This window comes from Otolemur garnettii, unplaced genomic scaffold (genome assembly GCF_000181295.1).
Source record: "Otolemur garnettii isolate 467f Iridium unplaced genomic scaffold, OtoGar3 scaffold00001, whole genome shotgun sequence".
NCBI lineage: Eukaryota > Metazoa > Chordata > Mammalia > Primates > Galagidae > Otolemur > Otolemur garnettii.
Window position 1 is genome coordinate 18,682,706 of NW_003852396.1, and position 20,691 is coordinate 18,703,396.

The following is a 20,691-nucleotide window of genomic DNA, read 5'->3' on the forward strand; positions in this document are numbered from 1 at the left end:
AGTCTGAGAAGATGCAAGGAATAATTTCTATTCTTTTAAATTTGCTGAAGTTAGACTTGTGACCTAAGATGTGGTTGATTTTGGAGTATGTTCCATGGGCTGATGAGAAAAATGTGTATTCAGTTTTGTTAGGATGAAATGTTCTGTAGATGTCCATTAAATCCAAATGCTGAATGTTTAAATTTGAATCTAAGATTTCTTTGCTAAGCTTTTTGTTGGATGATCTAGCCAACACTGCCAAAGGCATATTAAAATCTCCAACTATGATGAAGCTGGGAGAAATCAAGTTGCTCATGCCTATTAGAGTATCTCTTAAAAATTGAGGTGCATTCTGGTTGAGTGCATAAATATTGTTACTTGAAATCTCATCATATTGAGTATTACCCTTAACAAATGTAATGTGATTATCCTTACCCTTGCTTACTTTTATTGGTTTAAAACCTATTGTATCTGGGAATAAAATTGCAACACCTGCTTTTTTCTGCTTTCCATTTGCCTGGAATATAAATGACCATCCCTTCACCCTGAGTCTATATTTGTCTTTTAGGTAAGATGAGATTCTTGTATGCAGCAGATATCTGGCCTGAGGTTTTGTATTCAGTCAGCCAGCCTATGCCTCTCACATTGTTTGTTAAGCCTGGTATAATTTTGGGTATTAAGTTTTTCAAAAGTCCAGTGGACATTTTTAATCCTTTTGTCACTGTGGAAATTAGAATTTGATCAACAGTTTCTTAGTGAGTTTACTTATGTGGTGGAGGATTGCGCTGGTCATTATGGAGGATAGGTCTGAAAATATATTGGAGGACTGGTTTAGTTATGGCAAATTTCTTCAACATGTGAATGTCATTAAAGTATTTAATTTATCCATCATAAATGAAACTCAGGTTAGCTGAGTACAGGATTCTGGGTTGAAAGTTATTTTGTTTTAGGAGATTAAAAGTCAATGATCATCCTCTTCTAGCCTGAAAGGTTTCAACAGAGAGATCTGTAGTCATTCTAATATTCTTCCCCTTGTGGGTTATCGCTTTCTTAAGTCTAGCTGCTTTCAGAATTTTCTCTTTCATATTAACTTCAGTGAAGTTAATTATGATGAGCCTGAGAGATGTCTTTTTTGGATTGAGTCATGCTCGTGTTTTGAAACTGTCTGATATCTGAATTTCAGAATCTCTTGGCATGTCTGGAAAGTTCTCTTGCATAATTTTGTGAAGAAGGGCCTCTGTGTTTTGCAAAGCAACTTCATTGCCTTCAGGGATTCCTATAAGTGAATATTAGTGTTTTTCGAATTATCCCAGAGCTCTCTGAGAGAGTGATCTGTTTTTGCTCTTCATTTCTCTTCATCTTTGAGTGCTTGGGCACATTCAAAAGCTTTTTCTTCAGTGTCAGAGATCCTTTCTTCTGCCTGCTCCATTCTGTTACTGAGGGATTCTACCATATTTTTCAGATCTTTGAGGGCTGCAAATTGTTGCATCAACGTGTCAAAATCTTTGGTCATTTTATCTTTGAAATCATTGAATTCTTGATACATCTTTTGAATAGTTTGAAATTCTAATTCCCTCCTTTCATCCATTCTGTTAATATTATTTGCTATCCAGACTCTGAACTCAATTTCTGACATCTCAGCCATCTGTTTATGGATCTTCAATTGCATCTGCTCCATCCTTCCTTGGGGGAGTTGATCTATTCTGGTTATTCAACTTACTAGAGTTTTTCCACTAATTCTGCCCCATGCTGAATTTACACCATTTGGAGATGGGCCCAGAACTGTTCAGCCAGTGGCTGCCACCAGAGAAGATGCCGGCTTCCTCTGGTTGCCCAGAGAGACAGGGCGTGTCTGTCTGGAAAAGCCTCAGAGGTGTAAGCCTTATTGTTCTCGCTACTGTTGTTGCTGCTCTTCACCTTGGTGTACCGCCACTCTCATGTGGTTCCCATTCAACTGACTGTACTCTAGCAGTTCTTGGGCTGCCCAGTGAGGGTGCCTGGAGTGGGGATCACCAACAGTCACCCGGGGAACATGCAGCTCTAGCAATTCTCCAGCTGCAGGTCTGGGACAAGGCACTTGGTCCCACAGCGGTGGGGGAAACTTCTCTTGGGCCTCCCTTCACTGTCTCTGCAGGCAAGGGGGGAAGGGTGGACTGGAAATTCAAAATGGCAGCGAAAACATTAGTTCTATTTTTCGGCCTGGTGAGAGGATGTTCAGAATCTCAGCAGGGTCCCTCTAGTGCAGTAGACCCCACTTCCTGCAGCTCTCACACGCAGGGTGAAATAATAGGTCCACAGTTCACCACTGGACTGTAGGAAGCTTACAGGAGCAGATGAAGAGAAAACAAAGAGAAAAACACACTTTTCTTGGGGGAGGGGACAGACACTTTTCCTTTGGGATGTATTATGTACCTATAGATTGCTTTCTTGGAGTCACAACTTGCCTCAGCAGAGATGTCCTGCAGATATCACTCTTCTCCTTCAGCTGGGCTCCTAGTCTTCAACTTTGTTGGGTATTTTCTGGACATTATCCTTCCCTCTGGATAGGAGCTTCTGTTGGAGGCTGGTACCTGTCAGCCATCTTGCACCTCCCCCCAAGTCTCCTTGGGTACCATGATATAGTCCATGAACTCAATTCTTACCTTTTGAAGCTCTGAAGGCTGCCGCCATTCCTGCCACCTGGCCTCAGTGCAAAATTTAGATGTGATTCTATGGATTTGTGCTAAGGATAAATACCTTTCTTATTTCTAAGCTATTTTGGCATTGAAATGAACCAAAATTTCTGAAAGACATTTATGAAAAGATTAAAATCAACATTTTCACCATAACATTCTACCAAAAGTGACCAAATGAGAAATAAATACATAAAATTAATATTTTTGTCTTGTGGACAACTGAAGTCCACAAGATGAAATTTCTACAATGAATATTGTGGACCTGTATCTGCATCAACAACCATTGAAAGAGTAAAACCATCAACTCAATTATGTTGTTGGACTGGGGAGAAAAATCTGTACATAAGTGATTTTTTTATACAATGCTAAGAAACACCTCTACTGTGAAAAAGTATTCCTTGAATTTGTATATTTATTTGTAAAGCTTCAAAATGACTACAAGTGATGTATTTACTCACGAAGTTGTCCACTGGTAGAAAAAACAAATTAATTTTAAAGAGCTATGACCCTCTAGTCAAATTCTATTTCAAATGATTGTGTTTAAGGGAAGTTGAGTTCCCTAGTTTGGCTTGACATTCTTTCCTCTCTATTTTGAAAAATTAAATGTAAACTACCCCCTCCTTATATGTTTTTTTAAATTTAAAACAACTAACTCTGAGTATCTTTATATCATCCCAGGCTCTTGAGGAAAAAAAGCCAGATTGAAATCATATCTCTGACCTCATTAACTCTTTGACCTTGTCAGTAAAATTCTGTCTATTGAATGGGGATAGATGAATTATAAATTGTTTATGTGAGAGCAAATAAGTATGGTCACTAAACTGATACAACACATAGTAGTAGGTCCTCTAAAAACTTAAGTATTTATCCCATTCACTTTTCAACAAATCCTTGAGTAAATCTTGGAGCCATCTGTCATAAACAACAGCTTCCAGACTTACAGTTTGTTACAATTCACACAAACATCTGTACACATTAGCTATCTGGTTTCTCTTCCTACCAACCCTGGACATGCTTATTCTCTTATCATGGGAAACTGAAGTTCAAAAATAGATAGTGACTTGACCATGGTCACCCAGCTGATAAAGAGCTAGGAATAACATCCAGACCTCCTGATGCACATCCTAAAGCTGCCTACTTGATCCACGTATTTAGAAACAACCATCTGATCGAGGCTGTGATTTCTCACACCAGCAATTGAAAATTATGGATCCCCTGTATACAAAAGGAAAAAAATTAGTAGTGTTTAAGTAGATGTAGTCTCCAGAATTTTTGTAAATGTCAGCCACTCCCTTCTGTGAAATGCAGCCTTTTAAGATATGATTAGTATTCTGAGCATAGGGTGGTGGTAAACATTATGTTTTGCATTATCATGAGATGGCAAAATTACCCACTCTCAAAGGACCAGCTGCTGCAGGGCAGCTGGCGCCCGTGATGCCCACATTCTCAAAACTATTTTAATTGGTAGTTTCCCATGATATTTTTTTAGACAGCTAGGGAGGAAATGTATATGTAAACCTATTAAAGCCATAGCATCTATTATGATGAAATGACATCAATGAATCTTAGCAAGTGAAAGGTTCCATTGCAGGATTTTGAGCCTGCTCAGTGTTTTCATTGAGGCAAGAGTTTCTATAACTTGTCTCCTCAAAAATCTATAGAAAATTTATGGACAAAAATGGTAGAAAAATTCTTCCTATGCTTTCAATACAGTATTTCCATTTAGTCTTACAGTTTTGAGATAATATTCACAGCATACATGACACAGCTCATAACATTGGTCCTAATGGTGGAAAAAACCCAAATGTTGAAATAAGAAGATCCAAGATCAAATATAATCTTTGCCCAAATTACAGACTGCTATAATTAAAGGATTTAACCACTTGAATCTATTCTCACATCTATAAGATAGATAATAAATCTCATTCCACAAAGTTATAGAGAATGTTCAATATTTTAAATATTGTACAACTATAAGAGCAATCATTTATTAGGTATTTATTACATTTTAGGATCTGTGCTAAGGGCTCATATGTGTATTTTCTCATTTAATCTTCCTCCCAAACTCTCGTAATATATATTACTATTATATCCAACTTACAGATAAAATTGTGGTGACAGAGAGAAGTTAGGAAAATTACCCATGTTTACAAATTTAGGAAATGCAAGACCCACTAATTAGACTAATTCTTTCACTCATTCAACAAATATTTGCTAAGGCATAGATTCCCTACACAAAATTAGATATTGTTTGGAGGAGGAAGTAGTAAACATTAAGTTAGGTAAGTAACTAGCTATGTTCACTTTACCCTGGCCACTGTGTAGAGAATGGATTAAAAGGTAACAAGATAGAATCCAAGGAAACTAGATAGGAGGTTGTGAAGGTAATTTAGGTGCTAGATGATGTTGACTTCAACCAGGGTAACAGCAGTGAAGGTGAGGAAACCTGGATGAACTGAGTATACACATTCAGGTAGGACTGAATATGTGTTAGAGGCAGAAAAGTCAAGCTATGAGCATCATGGTGACTTGGGATGGGGAACACTGATTATACAGAGTGAGGGAAAGAAATCTTTGTAGTTGTAATCTCTATGTGTTGGTTTAACCATTATTAACGTTATCACTGAAATACTTAGAGTCTACAGCTGTATAAATTTAAACTATCAGAAAAGTTTATGGAGAAGTGAAATTATTCCTTCCCAGGTAAAAATGAAAAAAGGCAAGTTTGATGTAGAGCTTGCCATAGAGTTCTTAGGTTTTAAATTACCTTGGGACAGGATTGTGTGAGATTCTCTTTGAACTTTGTAAAATCTGAACTTCAATATTTATAACATTATGAGATGAAGGAGGTCTGGAGAAACATTGTAGGATAATTTTCCAGAAAGCTAATAGGTCTATTTTAGATGGTTGTCATGTATATTTTTTCTCTTTTCTACATTTTTTTTTATTTTTCAGATTTTCTAAAATGATTGCATATTACTTTTATAACTAGTAAATCAAAAAGATAAGAAAAAATCTAAAAATAAAGGTGAATTTGTTATGTCTATATAGTCCAGAGCAATAAATTCTGAGAACCATTCAAATTGTAACCTTTCATCAAACCAATTAAAATCAATTAAGATAATGTTATGAATGGCAAAGACTTTAAACTACGTCCTTCTAACTATGCTATATGATGCAGTCCCAGTTGGAGTGGACTAGAATTCAAGATGGGACCTGACAGTCGTGTGATCAGTGTGAAGAAGTCCAGGAAGGCTGAGAGTTTAAGATTTTCTAGTTTTCCCCATTTGAAGTATCCTTCCAAATTTGAACATTTTGAAATTTCTTACACTCTTCACTTCTCCACATCTCAAGGTTAATCAAATGGTATTCTGGAAGAAATCTTCCTAGCTGCTCCTGAGTCTTGCCTCTTTTCCTTCCTTTCAGGGTCAATGATTGTATCTTACGGGTGAATGAGGTCGATGTGTCAGAAGTTTCCCACAGTAAAGCTGTGGAAGCCCTCAAAGAAGCAGGGTCTATTGTTCGGCTCTATGTGCGCAGAAGACGACCAATTTTGGAGACTGTTGTGGAAATCAAACTGTTCAAAGGCCCTAAAGGTAATAAAAACACAAGACTCTTGATAAGACATAAGTGGCAAATCATTTGGCTGAAGTTTTTGCCACAACCCACCTATCCTCTGACATTCAGTGCTTACTAAGAGACTTGAAATTCTACAGTAGTGGATTTTAGAGAAAATAATGAAAATCAATACTCTAAATATGAACTCAAATAGAAAAACCTAGATTTATGTGTGAGTGTCTTTATACACAATAATAACAACCACTATTTATATTTTTCTATAAAATTTTATTCTTACTAGATCATCACAATTTGGGTAGTATATTGTTACAAATTTTTTAGATATAAATGGTAAATCTTCTCATTTAGCAAAACAGTACCACAAATAGTAGTAAAATTATCTACACTAATGTAACAATTATATTTTAATAATACTGCGGCAATGTGTTTAGAATTTTGTGATATTCTTATGTGTTGTACCCAAGTACTAAATAACATTTTATGCTTGCAATAGCCAAAGTAAGTTAAAAAAAACTTCTTTGAAATGTTCACAAGTCTCTTTAGGTTATTAGAGTTAGTCTAGGGAATCACAAAGAGTGAAATGAATTATCATCATACTAAGTTTTAAGAATAATCCTTTGAGTTGCATTCTATTCTTCAGAATGATAGCATTTAATATCAGCTTAATAGTATTTGAAATATTTTAGAAAAATCTATTGATTCCTTCAAGAATGATTCAATATTATAGAAGACTATGACAATCTGTACTATTTGACTAAATAATTTCTCTTTTGAAAAAATCGATTTAATTTCTAATGCTATGTGAAATTTTTAAAGGTAAGCATACAATCCTCTGTGGAAAGTAGCAGTGGGTGATATGTAAGACCTCAACCCCAAGAGTCTGAGTTCTTAAATACAGTGCTCCAACAGGACCAAGTTTGAAAGCTCAGTTTGGCCACATATAGCAGAGTGATCTTGGTTGGACCAATCCCCTCATTAATAAATGAGGACCATAATGGTAGGACATGTCCATAGGGTTTCTAAGGATTAAGCATTAACTACTAGCTGGCACATAATGAGAGGTAGCGCCTGGTAGTTAAGAGACTCTAGAGCCAAAGTGCCTGGATCAGAACTGTGGCTCTGAAGCTCACCAGCTGTTTGACTTTGGGCAAATTACTTAACTGTAATTTTCTCATTTACAAAATGCAAATGAGAATAATACCTGCTCCTACTCATCTTATGGGGATTAGATGAGTTGATTCACGTAAAATATTTAAGACAGGGCCTGGTAAAAACTCAGTCATAATATTTGCTCAACAAATATTACCTATATGTGCAAGTCGTTTGTAGTATTATTTACTACATAGACTTTTAGGATTTGTAAGAGTTGTTTGGGGATGTATAGAAAATACTCATAGAGCCCTCATGGGTTAAATACAAATGCACTAAAATCATAGAATTAAATCTGGTAAAAGGTAAAACAAGGAAAGCACTGTCATACCACTATCTCTAGTGGCATGAAAAAAATTCTTTTTACCCTACATACTTACTAAAATCACATTTGCAAAGTGCATTAAAGCCAAACAAAATGGCCATACCTATTATTTCGACTAAAATATATGCTACTTATAAATAATATGTAGCTATTCCTACAGTTAAATTAAAAGCAATTATTCAGCACAGCCCTAAGACAAATCCTAATTTTAAGCACTCAGCAAAGTAATACCATCCATTTATAAGCCTCCTGTTAGCTGAGTCACTAGATGACCTCCAGCTGCTCAGAGCTGCTATAGATGACTGAGACTTAATTTTGTCAGGAACACAGTTTGGGGATGTTTATTTTTGGTGCTTGGACCTCCTCCGGCTGGTTTACTCTAATCTGAACCAGGCTCCCTTGAGCCTGGAGGTGAGCAAAAATTGCCCCAGGACTGAGAGGGGGGATGTGGAAGAAGTGAGCATTAATCAACCAGGTGTAGCACGACAATAACCCAGTGAAAGGGCACAGTGTAGGGAGATGGTTTGCACCCAGGTTTGTTCTACTGAAAACAAAGAAAACTGTTGCTAATGACTTCGCTTCTCTGAGAGCAGGCTCCTGTCAAATTCCTGTGGAAGCCTGTTTATGCCTGTTGGGATTATGCTGAGTCAATGAGAGTTTTTTGTACAGTCATTATCCAGAGGTCACTGATGGGGATTTGTTTCTCTATATAAAGCTTATTGATTTACAAGAAAAAAAAAACGTTTTAGTCATAGTTTAAGTTTCTAATGCCTTTCCCAGTGCTGAACCAGAGTAAATTGAATAATTAAATTGGATTCTGTACAAAATCTAATGATACCTTGTAATTATAACTTCACTTAGCACCTTGTCTTTATTTTGAATTATAAGATATGTAAAAAAAAATCTTGCCAACATTTAACTTACACCATGGAAACTTTTATACACCTTGGAGGATGAGGATGAATCAAATGTAATTTCTGTCCTCAAAAAGTCCTGATAGGCAGGCACGGTGGCTCACACCTGTAATCCCAGCACTTTGGGAGGCCAAGGCAGGGGGATTGCATGAGCTCACAGGTTCAAGACCAGCCTAAGCCAAAGGGCAACCCCATGTCTAAAAATAGCCAGGTATTGTGGCAGGCACGTATAGTCCCAGCTACTTGAGAGGCTGAGGCAAGAGGATCACTTGAGCTCAAGAGTTTGAGGTTGCTGTGAGCTAAAGTTGCCATAGCACTCTACTGAGGGTGACCAAGTAAGACTCTGTCTCAAAAAAAAAAAAAAAAAAAAAAAAAAAGTCCTAATAGGAAAGATACGTGTAAAGTCAATTAACTTTAATACAAGGCAGACTGAAATCAGCTCTGTAATGGAGCTTGAGCCATGATTACAGTGAGGGAAGAAGGAGCAGGAGAGCCAAAATCATCCACAGAATTTAAAATTTAAATTCTAATCTGCCTTTCTTTGAACACATGAGTACGGTATAGTAAGTAAGTCAACTAAGTTAACGCAATTCAATTATGTATATATAATCCTGAGCTATCTTCATATACATTAATTTAGTTCTTCAGTTATTCACCATACATTTGTTGAGTGTTTACTGTGTACCTGGCACAGAGTCAGATGACAAGAATTCACAAAGAAAACAGAAGTAGTTGTTGCTCTCAAGCATATCACAGTCTGGTGGTGAAAATGCCTATAATACAAACCGGGGAAAGTTTTTGCTATGAATAAAGCAAAAGATTGTAAAGAGGGAGCCAATTAAAGATGGGTAAAAAGAGACTTCTATAAGCAAGGGCTATTTAAGCTAAGCCTTGAAATATAAACTGAAACACAAGTTTAAACAAGTAAAGTATTGGAAGAGCAAGTTAAAGACAAAAGTAAAAGTATGTGTGCATGAAAGCTCTAATGTAGGTAGGATCTTGATATTTTCTAGGAGTCTAATGACAGAACAATGAAAGACATGGAGTGATACACATAAGACTGAGGTAAGCAGGGGCCAGACCACACTTAGCTTTGTGGGCCATATTTAAAGATTTGTGATTACATATAAATGCAATGGAAATTACTACAAAATTTTAAGTACAAGAAAACATGATAAATTTGTCATCTGGGGAAATCATTGTTGCTACTATGGAAAAAATGAATTGAAGGGGCCAAGAGTGTGAGCAGTTAGGGGTTACTTGGAGGAGGTAGAAAAAGATGAATGAGTTTGAGCTATGTGTTCCCATTAACTAAACTACATGGGAGGTATCGAGGACAGAGTCCAGTTTTCTAATTGGGATGCCATTTGCGAGACTGGGAAGACTTTGAAGTAACTTGTGTGGACAAATGATTAGAAATTCACTTTTGGACTTGTGGGAAGCCCGTGATGCATCAGAAAGGAGATCTCAAAGAAGCAGAACTGGAGAAAATCTGTCTGAAAACTTTGTCAAATCAATATACTGATTTTTCCCTATATTTTATGAACTATCTGGGTAATTGACTTTCTTACTTTTAATCAATATTTAATATAAAAAATTATAAAGAAGACCACCTCAGCTATTTTGAAGAGTTATATATATTTAGTAGATCTATTTTATAGATTTTTAAAATTTTTCAGGTTATTATGAGGGTACAAACAATTAGGTTACAATCTTTGCATTTATTAGGTAAATTCCCTGTCGTAGTTGTGTCCCTCACCAGGAGGTGTGCCCCTTACGCTGTGCCCATTAAATGGGAGCATACCAGTGCTCCTCTCTCCTCCCTTCTTCCCCACTGTCCTCCCCCTCCCCCAACTTGAATCAAACTGAATTTTTCTCTTCTGTGGATGTGTATAGTTCATCTACTTGCTTCATTTTTTTTTTTATTTAGTACATTGGATACTTTTCCATTCTTGTGATACTTTACTAAGAAGAATATGTTTCAAATCCATCCAGGTTAATACAAAAGATGTAAAGTCTCCATCTTTTTATGGCTGAATAGTATTTCATGGTGTGTATATATATATATATATATATTCTCTTGGAAGAGAATATACCTCCTCCAAGTAACTCCTAACTGCTGGAGTATATATATACTGTGATATATCACAGTTATTATATATATCACAGTTTATTAATCCATACCTGGGTTGGTGGGCATTTAGGTTGTTTCCACATCTTGGCAATTATGAATTGAGCTGCAATAAATAATCTAGTGAAAATGTCCTCATGATAAAATGATTTTTTTTTCTTCTGGGTAGATGCCCAGTAAAGGGATTGCAGAATCAAATGGAAGGTCTATTTTGAGTTCTTTGAGGATTCTCCATAGGTTATTCCAAAGAGACTGTATTAGCTTGCAATCCCAACAGTGTAAAAGTGTTCCCTTTTCTCCACAACGGCACCAGCATCTTCAGGTTTGAGACTTTGTGAGGTGGGCTATTCTCACTGGGGTTAGGTGATATCTCAGGGTGGTTTTGATTTGTAGTTCTCTGATGATTAGAGATGATGAGCATTTTTCACATGTTTGTTGGCCATTTGTCTGTCTTCTTCAAAGGATGTTGTTCATGTCTCTTTCCCAATAATATATGAGATTGTTTGCTCTTTTTTTGTTGATTAGTTTGAGTTATCTGGGGATTCTAATTATCAACCATTTGTCATATTCAGAACATGCAAATATCTTTTCCCATTCTGAAGGGATGTGTATTTGCTTTACTTATGTCCTTAGCTGTGCAGAAGATTTTCAACTTAAGTCCCATTTGTTTATTTGTGTTGTTGCAATTGCCAATGAAGTCTCCATAAAATCTGTCCCCAGGCTGACATCATCAAGAGTTTTCCCACACTTTATTCTAGCACTTTTATCATTTCATGTCTTAGATTTAAATCATTTATCAAGTGAGTCAATTTTTGTTAAGTGGTGAAAGGTACAGTGTCAGTGATATCCAGTTCTCTGAGCAGTAGGGATTCTTTTTCCCAGTGTATGTATTTCTTCAGTTTATTGAAGCTCAGACAGTGATAATAGACTGGTTTCATCTCTAAGTTTTCTATTCTCTTCCATATGTCTTTGTCTCTATTTTTGTTTGGATCAGTATGGACTTGTAATATAACCTAAAGTCTGAAAGAATGATGCATTTGACTTTGTTTTTATGACTAAGAATAGCCTTAGCTATATGGGTTTTTTCCTGGTTCTTACAAAATGGAAAGGTATTTTTTCCAGTTCTTCAGAGTATAATGTTGGTATTTTAATGGGGATTGCATTAAATCTGTAGATTGATTTACAGACAATTTTTATGCCCAGACTATTTTTAGTTTAAGTATTACTTTTATTTGCTTTTTTTTTCGGAAGTCAAACAGTTTTACTTCTTCCTATTCTGTAGGTAAAATATTAAGAAATTCTTCAAAACAATGATTTGTGGTGGAATTAATTTATAGTTTTCCAATTTCATACCTTGTGTTTATTCCACCTATTACACAAATTACTAATTCTGAGATAACCTTTGATGAATGTGATTCGTTCTTAACAGGATTGCTAATCTTCCTAATATTCATCTGGTTGGTGATTAATAGCCATAAATTTCAGTAGCAAATATTTGGGCAATTGGCACTTCAGATTTAGAACGTCTTTTCTTAACCATACGTAAAGGCTTCCCTAACCTCACAGTAATAGATTTGATCATTGTAAGCTGCTGAGCTGTCTGCATGTGGGCGGTCCATTGAGGAAAACATGAGTAATATTCTACGTAGGAAAAAATGATAAGGCAGATCCATTATGAATTTCCGAGCACAATCTAGGACTTGAGTATTATTTTTTAAATTAATGAGCTGAATATTAACTAAAAGTTTTTAATATTTAGCAATTTCATATAGAATCAATATATATTTGGCTTCTGCATACATATATACATAATATATATAATATATTGCTGTTATTATATATGTGAGCATATATATGTTACATGAAGCTATATTATTCTGTCTAGCTGTATACAAATTTATTTCTAACCAGTCTGAGTTATGATGTGTCATCTGAATCTATGCCTTATAAAAATGTGCATGTATGTTTATATGTATGTATTCTTCCTTTTTTTTTCTAGTTCGAGAATCTACTTGAGTATACTTTATAAATAGAAATATCTGCAAAAATATTGAAAACCAAACTCATAGCTCTCCTTAGTGCCAATTTCCACCACTTGCCCCTCACTGGCATGATCTGCTCCTTCTGACCTCTCTATTCTGTTAATGACCCTCTCAGTCACACAGTACAAGTCTTCAAAATTTCCTTTTTTTTGCTTCCCTCTTTTTAGCTGCCTGTATTAAATTAGTCATCATATCTTTGAGAAGCCACTTTAAAATCTCCACTGCTGTTATTATAGTGTTCGTGTCTTCGTGATATCTGATCTGACCTACTGCAAAGGACTCCATTGCTGATCCCTCTCTTCCATGCCTGCACACCTTTTCTATATAAATCTTTTTAAAATCACAGATCTATTTCTGATTCTTCCCTGGTCACAAGTCTCCAAGGGCTCTTCCTCTCTAGTAGGTAAAAATCTAAATTTCTTTCCATAGCTTTTTATTCTCTCTGTGTGATCTCCCTCTGCTCCAGCCACAAAACCATTTTCAGCCTTTTCTTGTCCCATTCATGTATCTCCCGATCCAAGTAAGCTGAACTATGTGCTATTTCGAAAACACATACCATCTGCTCTTGCCTCTAACTAAGCCTGTGCTCATCTCACTCCCCCATTCAGAATACCTCCCCGTCCCTTTGTGACCACTAACTATCTGCTGACATCATATGCATCTCCCAAGAGCCAGTTCAATGCTACTTTCTCCACAAAGTTATCACTATTTGACTCAATAAGAAGGAAGTTTTCACTTCTAAGAACTTCTAAAGTGCTTAATTCCTTCCTCTTCTGTTCACTCTTTTGTTATCAAGCCATTCAGCCAACCCATTAGGCATACAAAAGATAGATACCAACAAACCACAGTAAGGAGAGAGGCTGTTAGTCTCACACTCAAGACATTGAGTTTATGATTTCTAACCCTGGCCTATGATAGATTTGACAACAGAAATGCAAGCCCTAGGTAGGTCTGTGGCCAACTTCTGGGTAGTCAATGGGAGGACTGGGGAAAAGCGATGAGAAGGGTTCCCAAGGCAGATCATGACAAGGGGAAAAGAACGGCTAAAGTGGAAGTTGATGTTTTACTATTGAGAGGAGTCTCTGATGAGGGAAGCCTCCTTTTCCCACTCTTTAAATGAGACTGCACAAGATATTGGAAGGCAATAGTGTTCGAAGCATCTGGCACATTGCTTAACGGTATAATTAATCAAAAAACAATTTCCAAAGTATTGAGACTTTTATTTATTTATTTTGTAATAGTCCATATGACAGATTTGTTGTTCTGCTTGGTTAAATACCAACTTGGTATGCATCTGATATAAATAGTGCATTTGCCAAGCATCTAACATAAATGAAATTTGCCAGTTTTCCTCTTTCTGAATACTCATTTCTTTTATCAGATCTATCCTTGTTTTTTTTCTCTCTCTCTTTCTGATACTAACACGGCTCAAATGAGCTATCCCAGCATTGGTGTAAGCAACTCATCTGAATCTTCAGAATCTGGCGTACTGGTTTTTCTATAACTTGATTTTTGGTGGATAGGCCTAGAGCTGCCTGTACTAAGCTCAGGGAACACTGAACTGACTAAGTTTTCAAATGCAAATAAATTCATTATCCTTACACTTAATACCGAGACTGTCTGCACTTAAATTCTTCTTTTTTCCTCCCTTTGTTCATAAATAGATTTTCTTTTCTTTTCTTTCTTTTCTTGTTTTTGAGACAGAGTCTCACTCTGTCACCCTTGGTGGAGTTCTGTGGCATCACAGCTCACAGAAACCTCCAACTCTTGGGCTTAGGCGATTCTCTTGCCTCAGCCTCCTGAGTAGCTGAGACTACAGGTGCCCACCACAATGCCCAGCTATTATAAATAGCTTTTCTTTTTTTTTTTTATTAAGTCATATACACATAGATCATGAATATATTTATGCATATGTAGAGTACAATGTGTTGGTTTTTTTATACAATTTGATGTGCTTACATCAGACTAATTAATATAGCTTTCACCTCACTTACTTGACTATTGTGTTAAGACACTTACGTTCTATGCTTGATAGATTTGACTTGTACCCTTGTAATATGCTCTATAGGTGTGGTCTTGCTGTTTCCTCTCCCTCCATCAAACCTCCCCCCTCCCCTCCCTTCCCACTCCATTTCTCTCCTTCATCCTGGGCTACCTCTTTTATGTTTACATGGAGGGATCTGGAACATATTCTCCTGAGTAAAGTATCTCAATAATGGAGGAAAAAGTATCCAATGTACTCAGTACTTCTATGAAACCAACTTACATTTACTCATACTTTCTTATGAAAGATAGAACACAACAAATAGCTTTTCTTACAGGACTTTTTACCAAGTTGAACCTATTACCTACCACCTAGCCACAATAACTTGGAGATGTTTGGTTAGCAAAGTTTTTAGTTGTCCAGAATTCAGTTTTTCATAACCAATGCAGTTTACTAGACCACTGGTAGAAACTGAACACAAAGGTTATACAATTAGTTTGATTACTGGCTCCCAATCATTTACTACATCAGAGGACACGAAGCATTCACCCTGTTTCTTGCTGTGGGGTAAATTATAATGTGTGTTGATTTTTTAATGCATATCCAAAAGTGTCTCTGAATACAGAGCATAGTTTGTGTTTCATTTAGGCCCATGAACTGGGCTCAACTTTCAGTGGTAGGTGGACCTGTTTGTGGAGAAGGGCCATTCTGAGCAATGGCTTGACTCTTAGCAAGCACAAATTGAAAATTTAACTGTTTGACATAACATCTCAAAACACTACATTTTCTTTTTAGTGAAAAATTTCAATCTCTTTGAACTACCAAAATTGTTCCCTTGGGCACACAGGGCATTTCCTTGAGTACATATATAGTGCAACCTTCTATTGAAATAAATTGTAGACAATTAGAAAGAAAATGCTGAATTATTTGTGGTAAGCCAGGGAAATAGTCTTCTTGGAAATAAACGTTAGCTAAATCACCACTCTCGGTTCACTGTTGTTCTTATTTTTTTTATAAGAACAACAAATGGCCAAAAAACACATGAAGAAGTGTTCAACATCACTAATCATCAGAGAAATGCAAATTAAGGTCACAATGATGTATCACCTTCCCCCGTCAGAATGGCTATTATTAGAAGTCAAAATAGAACAGATGCTAACATGGATGCAGAGAGACAGGAACACTTACACTGTTGGTGAAACTAAAAATTACTTCAACATCTGTCAAAAACAGCGTGGAGATTTCGCGAAGAAATAGAGGCAGACCTGCCATTCAACCCACCAATCCCACTACTGCGTATATACTCAAAGGAAAAGAAATTTTATCAAGAAAACACCATCACTTGGAAGTTTATTGTAGTACAATTTGCAATCACAAAGACATGGAATCAATCAATGTGCCCATCAATTCATGAGTGGATTAAGAAAATGTGAAATTATCACACACACACCCCCCCACAGAGTACTACTCAGCCATTACAATGGAATTAAATAATGTCTTTTGCAGCAACTTGGATGAGCTGGAGGCCATTATCCTAGGTGATTTTCAGGAATGGAAAAACACATACCACCCTCTCTAATAATTGGGAGCTAACTGTAGGGTGCACAGAGAGAAGTAAAAACTACTGGAAATCAAGAAGGAGGTGAGGGAAGGGGTGGAGCAAAAACCTGCCTCTCAGGTACAATGAACACTGGGTGACAGGCCCACTAAAGCCCTGACTTAGCATTATAAAATTTGTACTCCCTTAATAACAAAAACATTTGTACCCCCTTAATATTTTGAAAAAAAATAAAAAAATAAAAGAAGATCACAATTAATGAGTTCACCTTATTCTCAGTTTTCTCTAGAATTTCTTGTATACATACATTATTAATTTATGATTATTTCTGGATATAAGGTATTTATTTGTGAACTGGGACCTCTTTCAGGGGTAAGCTAATATGGGTCGATATTATTATTTGGTCAATTGACCAAATATTAGCTTAATATTAGTTTAATATAAGCTAATATTTGGTCAATTTTCAGAATGATGTCTATAAATAAGCTCTCTCCTAAGATCTTATAGCAAGTCACTTATCAGAAAAAGAATAAACCACAAATATTGCCACTGTAATCCCCATTGCTTTGTACATTATAACATTACAGGAGAGTAAATCTCTAAATTACTACTGCTAAGTCCTTTTGGAAATTAAAGAAGGATAGCACTCCTCTCTTTTGCCCTTTGAAGCTAACATTGCCACCATTTCTTTTTTTGTTTTAATCACTTGTTGTTGAAGCTTTTCTATAATTTTTGTTTTTTTGAGATAGAGTCTCAATCTGTCACCCTGGGTAGAGTGCTGTGGCATCATAGCTCATGGCAACCTCCAACTCTTGGGCTCAAGTGATCTTCTTGCCTCAGTTTTTCTAATTTTGGTAGAGATGGAGTGTTACTTTTGCTCAGGCTGGTCTCAAACTTGGGAGCTGAAGCAATCCAGACGCCTCAGCCTCCCAGAGTGCTAGGATTACAGGAGTGAGCCCCCTCCCCCAGCCAAGTAGTCTATAATTTTTTAACTGAATATATGAACAATAGCTCCTTGAACACACCTTTAAAGGCCGGTTTATTCTTACAATGAGAATTTCATATTTTAGAAGATGCACTGCACTAGACATAGTTTTGATTTTTTTGACATTGAAATTTTTATCAGCCACACAGCAAATCATGTCAATAGCTGTGGACATTTATCAAAGTGAATATTTACCTATAAAGCATTTTTTTAAGTTTTAAGGGAAAATGTGTTGCCATTGTAAATATTATGACTCTAAATATTTTATATTTATGATCAGTAGCAAAGCAATTTGATGAAAAAGACTTTATAATTTGAAGCCAAGGGTTAAGTTGAAATTCTTGCTTAACCTGTTGAATAGGCGTATTTGAGATATTTGGCCAAATAAATTTTGAGTGCTCTTCTTCCATGTTTACTTTTTTAAAAAAGCAAGTATGTGCAGAAAATAATCACCCATTCCTTCAATAAATATCTTATTTCAGAAACATTTATTAAGTCAGGCAGTTCTAAATCCTAAGATAAAGGAATGAGAATAAATAAATAAGTCTTGGCATTCCTCCCGATGATCTTCTTGGCACACTGGCTTTCCCCTAGGCTGCACGATGCAGTCCTCCTTTGCTGACTGACACTGACTTCGTGCTAATACATACATTTTGGTTTTCCAACTCATCAATTAGTGTGCATTTAATTTTTGACCTTCTATAAAACATTGAGATCCAGCAAAATCAAAGCTTGCTGTAATTTTTATTCATGGACCACATATGATTTTAATAACTTCTAAATTTATTGAGACTTGCTTTGTAGCCTCAAATGTGATCTATCTTGGAATGAGGAGAGCATCCACACTCATCTCCTTTGTCCCATGTGGCACTCCGGCCAGCTGCACTTACCTCTCCCCTAGGGGCAGCCGCCCTGAGAGTTAGGACTCAAGGAATCTCTCAGATCCTTTTGATGCCACTGGCCCCCTGTGCCTGTCACAATCTGAGTGGGTACTGAAAAATATTTGCAGGGAATGTGGCCATGCTGAGACACAGGGGCTGAAGGTCTCTGGGCTAGGCAGCTGCAGGAATCCAGCTGGTCAGTGTAGGGAGGGGATGTGGCACACCTTCCTTGAAAAGTTGGGCACAGTGGGCACACCACTGGTGGAGGTGCAACCTCCCTAAAAGCCCTTAACTCCTTGACTAACTGTACCCTGGCACATCTGTACGAACCCTCCGTGGAAATAGTTGCTTCTGTGTCTTTAACAGTGGGCAGCGTGAGAGAGGTTCCCATCTCCACATCTATTCCCAGGCACCTGTGCCACTTAGCTATTGGGGCAAAACTGGTCTTGTGCCTTATAGGACCCAGCTGCATACCCTCATCCCCATTAGGAGAGCTGTAGACACTCTCAGCTCACAAGCCAGTAGCTCTCAGTTAAAGGACATGCTTCTCATTTCTTCTGCCCCAGGGGGCTACTTTGGCCTGCCATACTCTCCCTTCCCCCCAGGGACCGACCCTCCTGACGGTTAGACCTCTAAGAATCTTGCCACTCCCCTGGGTCTTGTCATCAGTCATCCAGCTGTGTAGTTGTCATAGTCTGAGCGGGTTCTAGGATATAAACACTGGGGATCCATTGATGTAGAGACAGAAGGGCTAGAGACCGTATCCCTGGCAGCACAGAGGCCCATATGGGTACATGGGTTCTCTCATGGTTCAGAACCCAGCAAGAGTGAGGGAAGCAAAACAAACTCACCCACCTAACCTTGATGTGGGACCACAAGTTCTGCAAGGGGTGATCTCTGCCACATTCTAGCTTCCTCCTTATCCCGCAGCAGCTTCTTCCTATGGGTTCTCTGGCAGGTTCTGACATTCTTGCCTCAGTATTCCACTCGGACCATGATTCTTCACCTGTGCCTTTGGATCTTTCTAAGGACAACTGGTTACTGATACATTTGTCAATCATATTAGAAAAAAATCATTTTAAATAATAAAGGAATTTAGTAAGATGGCAAAGAATAAAATTAAAATACAGAAAGTAACAGCATGTAAACATATGCATATATGTAGACACAGTAACTGACCAAAGAATGCCAGAAAACATACCATGTAGAACAGTAACACATATGGTAAACAATTAGGAATAAAGTTTTTAATAAACATGTAATATGTATGTAAAGGTAACTTTAAAATGCTATGAAGGTACATACAGGAAGGGAACACCAAAATGTATTGTTGGAAAAAAGATGTTAACATCAAAATATTTCAGTTTATACTAAAAATGTAAAGCAAATATACCAATTAAAAAATTTAAGCAAGGGCAGCACCCATAGCCTGGGCCTGCTAAAACAATGACAACTGCAATAACAACAACAAAAATAACCAGGCATTGTGGCAGGTGCCTGTAGTCCCAGCTACTTGGGGAAGCTGAGGCAAGAGAATCACTTAAATCCAAGAGTTTGAGGTTGCTATGAGCTGTAACACCATGGCACTCTACCCAGAGTGACAGCTTGAGACTCTGTCGCAAAAAAAAAAAAAAAAAAAAAAAAAATTTAAGCAAGAAAAGCTAATTCTAAAATTTCAACAGAAAAGATTAGTGAGCAAAAATAGCCAGGAAAATTCAGAAAATAACAATAATAAGAGAGATCCAGGATTATAATATATTAAATTGTAGTATATGTACACCATGGAATATTATGCATCCTTTAAAAAGATGGAGAATTTACCTCTTTTATGTTTACATGGATAGAGATGGAACGATACACATTCTTCTTAGTAAAAGTATCTCAAGAATGGAAGAAAAAGTATCCAATGTACTCAGTACTATTATGAAACCAATTTGTAATCCCTCACCCTTTCATAAGAAAGCTAAATCACAACTATAGCCCAAGATGAAGGAAGGAAGAGGATGGGGATCAGGAAGATTTGATAGAAGGAGGGTAAATGGTGGACCATTCCTATATGGTTCATATTGCAAGAGTACATGTCAAATCTATTAAGTATAGAGTATAAATGTCTTAACACAATAATTAAGTAAATGAGGTGGAGGCTATATTAACTAGTTTGATATATGTATTCCTAATTGTATATAAAATCAGTACATTGTACCCTGTAAAGTCATCAATGTATACATTATCTATGTGTTTATGACTTAATAAAAAAAATTTTATAAAGCTATAATAATTAAAATAAAGATATAGCAAAATATAAAATCTAAAAATAGACAAGACATATAAAAGAATTCGGTATATGATTAAGATGGCATTTTGAGTGAGTGGGAAAAAAATGGATTGTTTCAGAAGTAATATTAGGAAAACTGGACATCGATCTTAAAAACAGAACAGAAGTTGGATCCCTACTTAATAATCCATATTCAATGAAATTATTGCTCAAT

At 36.6% G+C, this 20,691-nt stretch overlaps 1 protein-coding gene across 4 annotated transcripts in view; it reads left to right on the forward strand.

Moving 5' to 3' along the window:
• Positions 1 to 20,691, forward strand: part of DLG2 (discs large MAGUK scaffold protein 2) — a 2,018,366-nt gene that overhangs the window by 1,445,859 nt on the left and 551,816 nt on the right. For all 4 annotated transcript variants that reach the window (XM_023511782.1, XM_023511784.1, XM_003780855.3 and 1 more), the window contains one exon: positions 6,081 to 6,250. In XM_023511782.1, the coding sequence (XP_023367550.1) occupies positions 6,081 to 6,250 (170 nt within the window). The remainder of the gene's footprint in view (positions 1 to 6,080; positions 6,251 to 20,691) is intronic.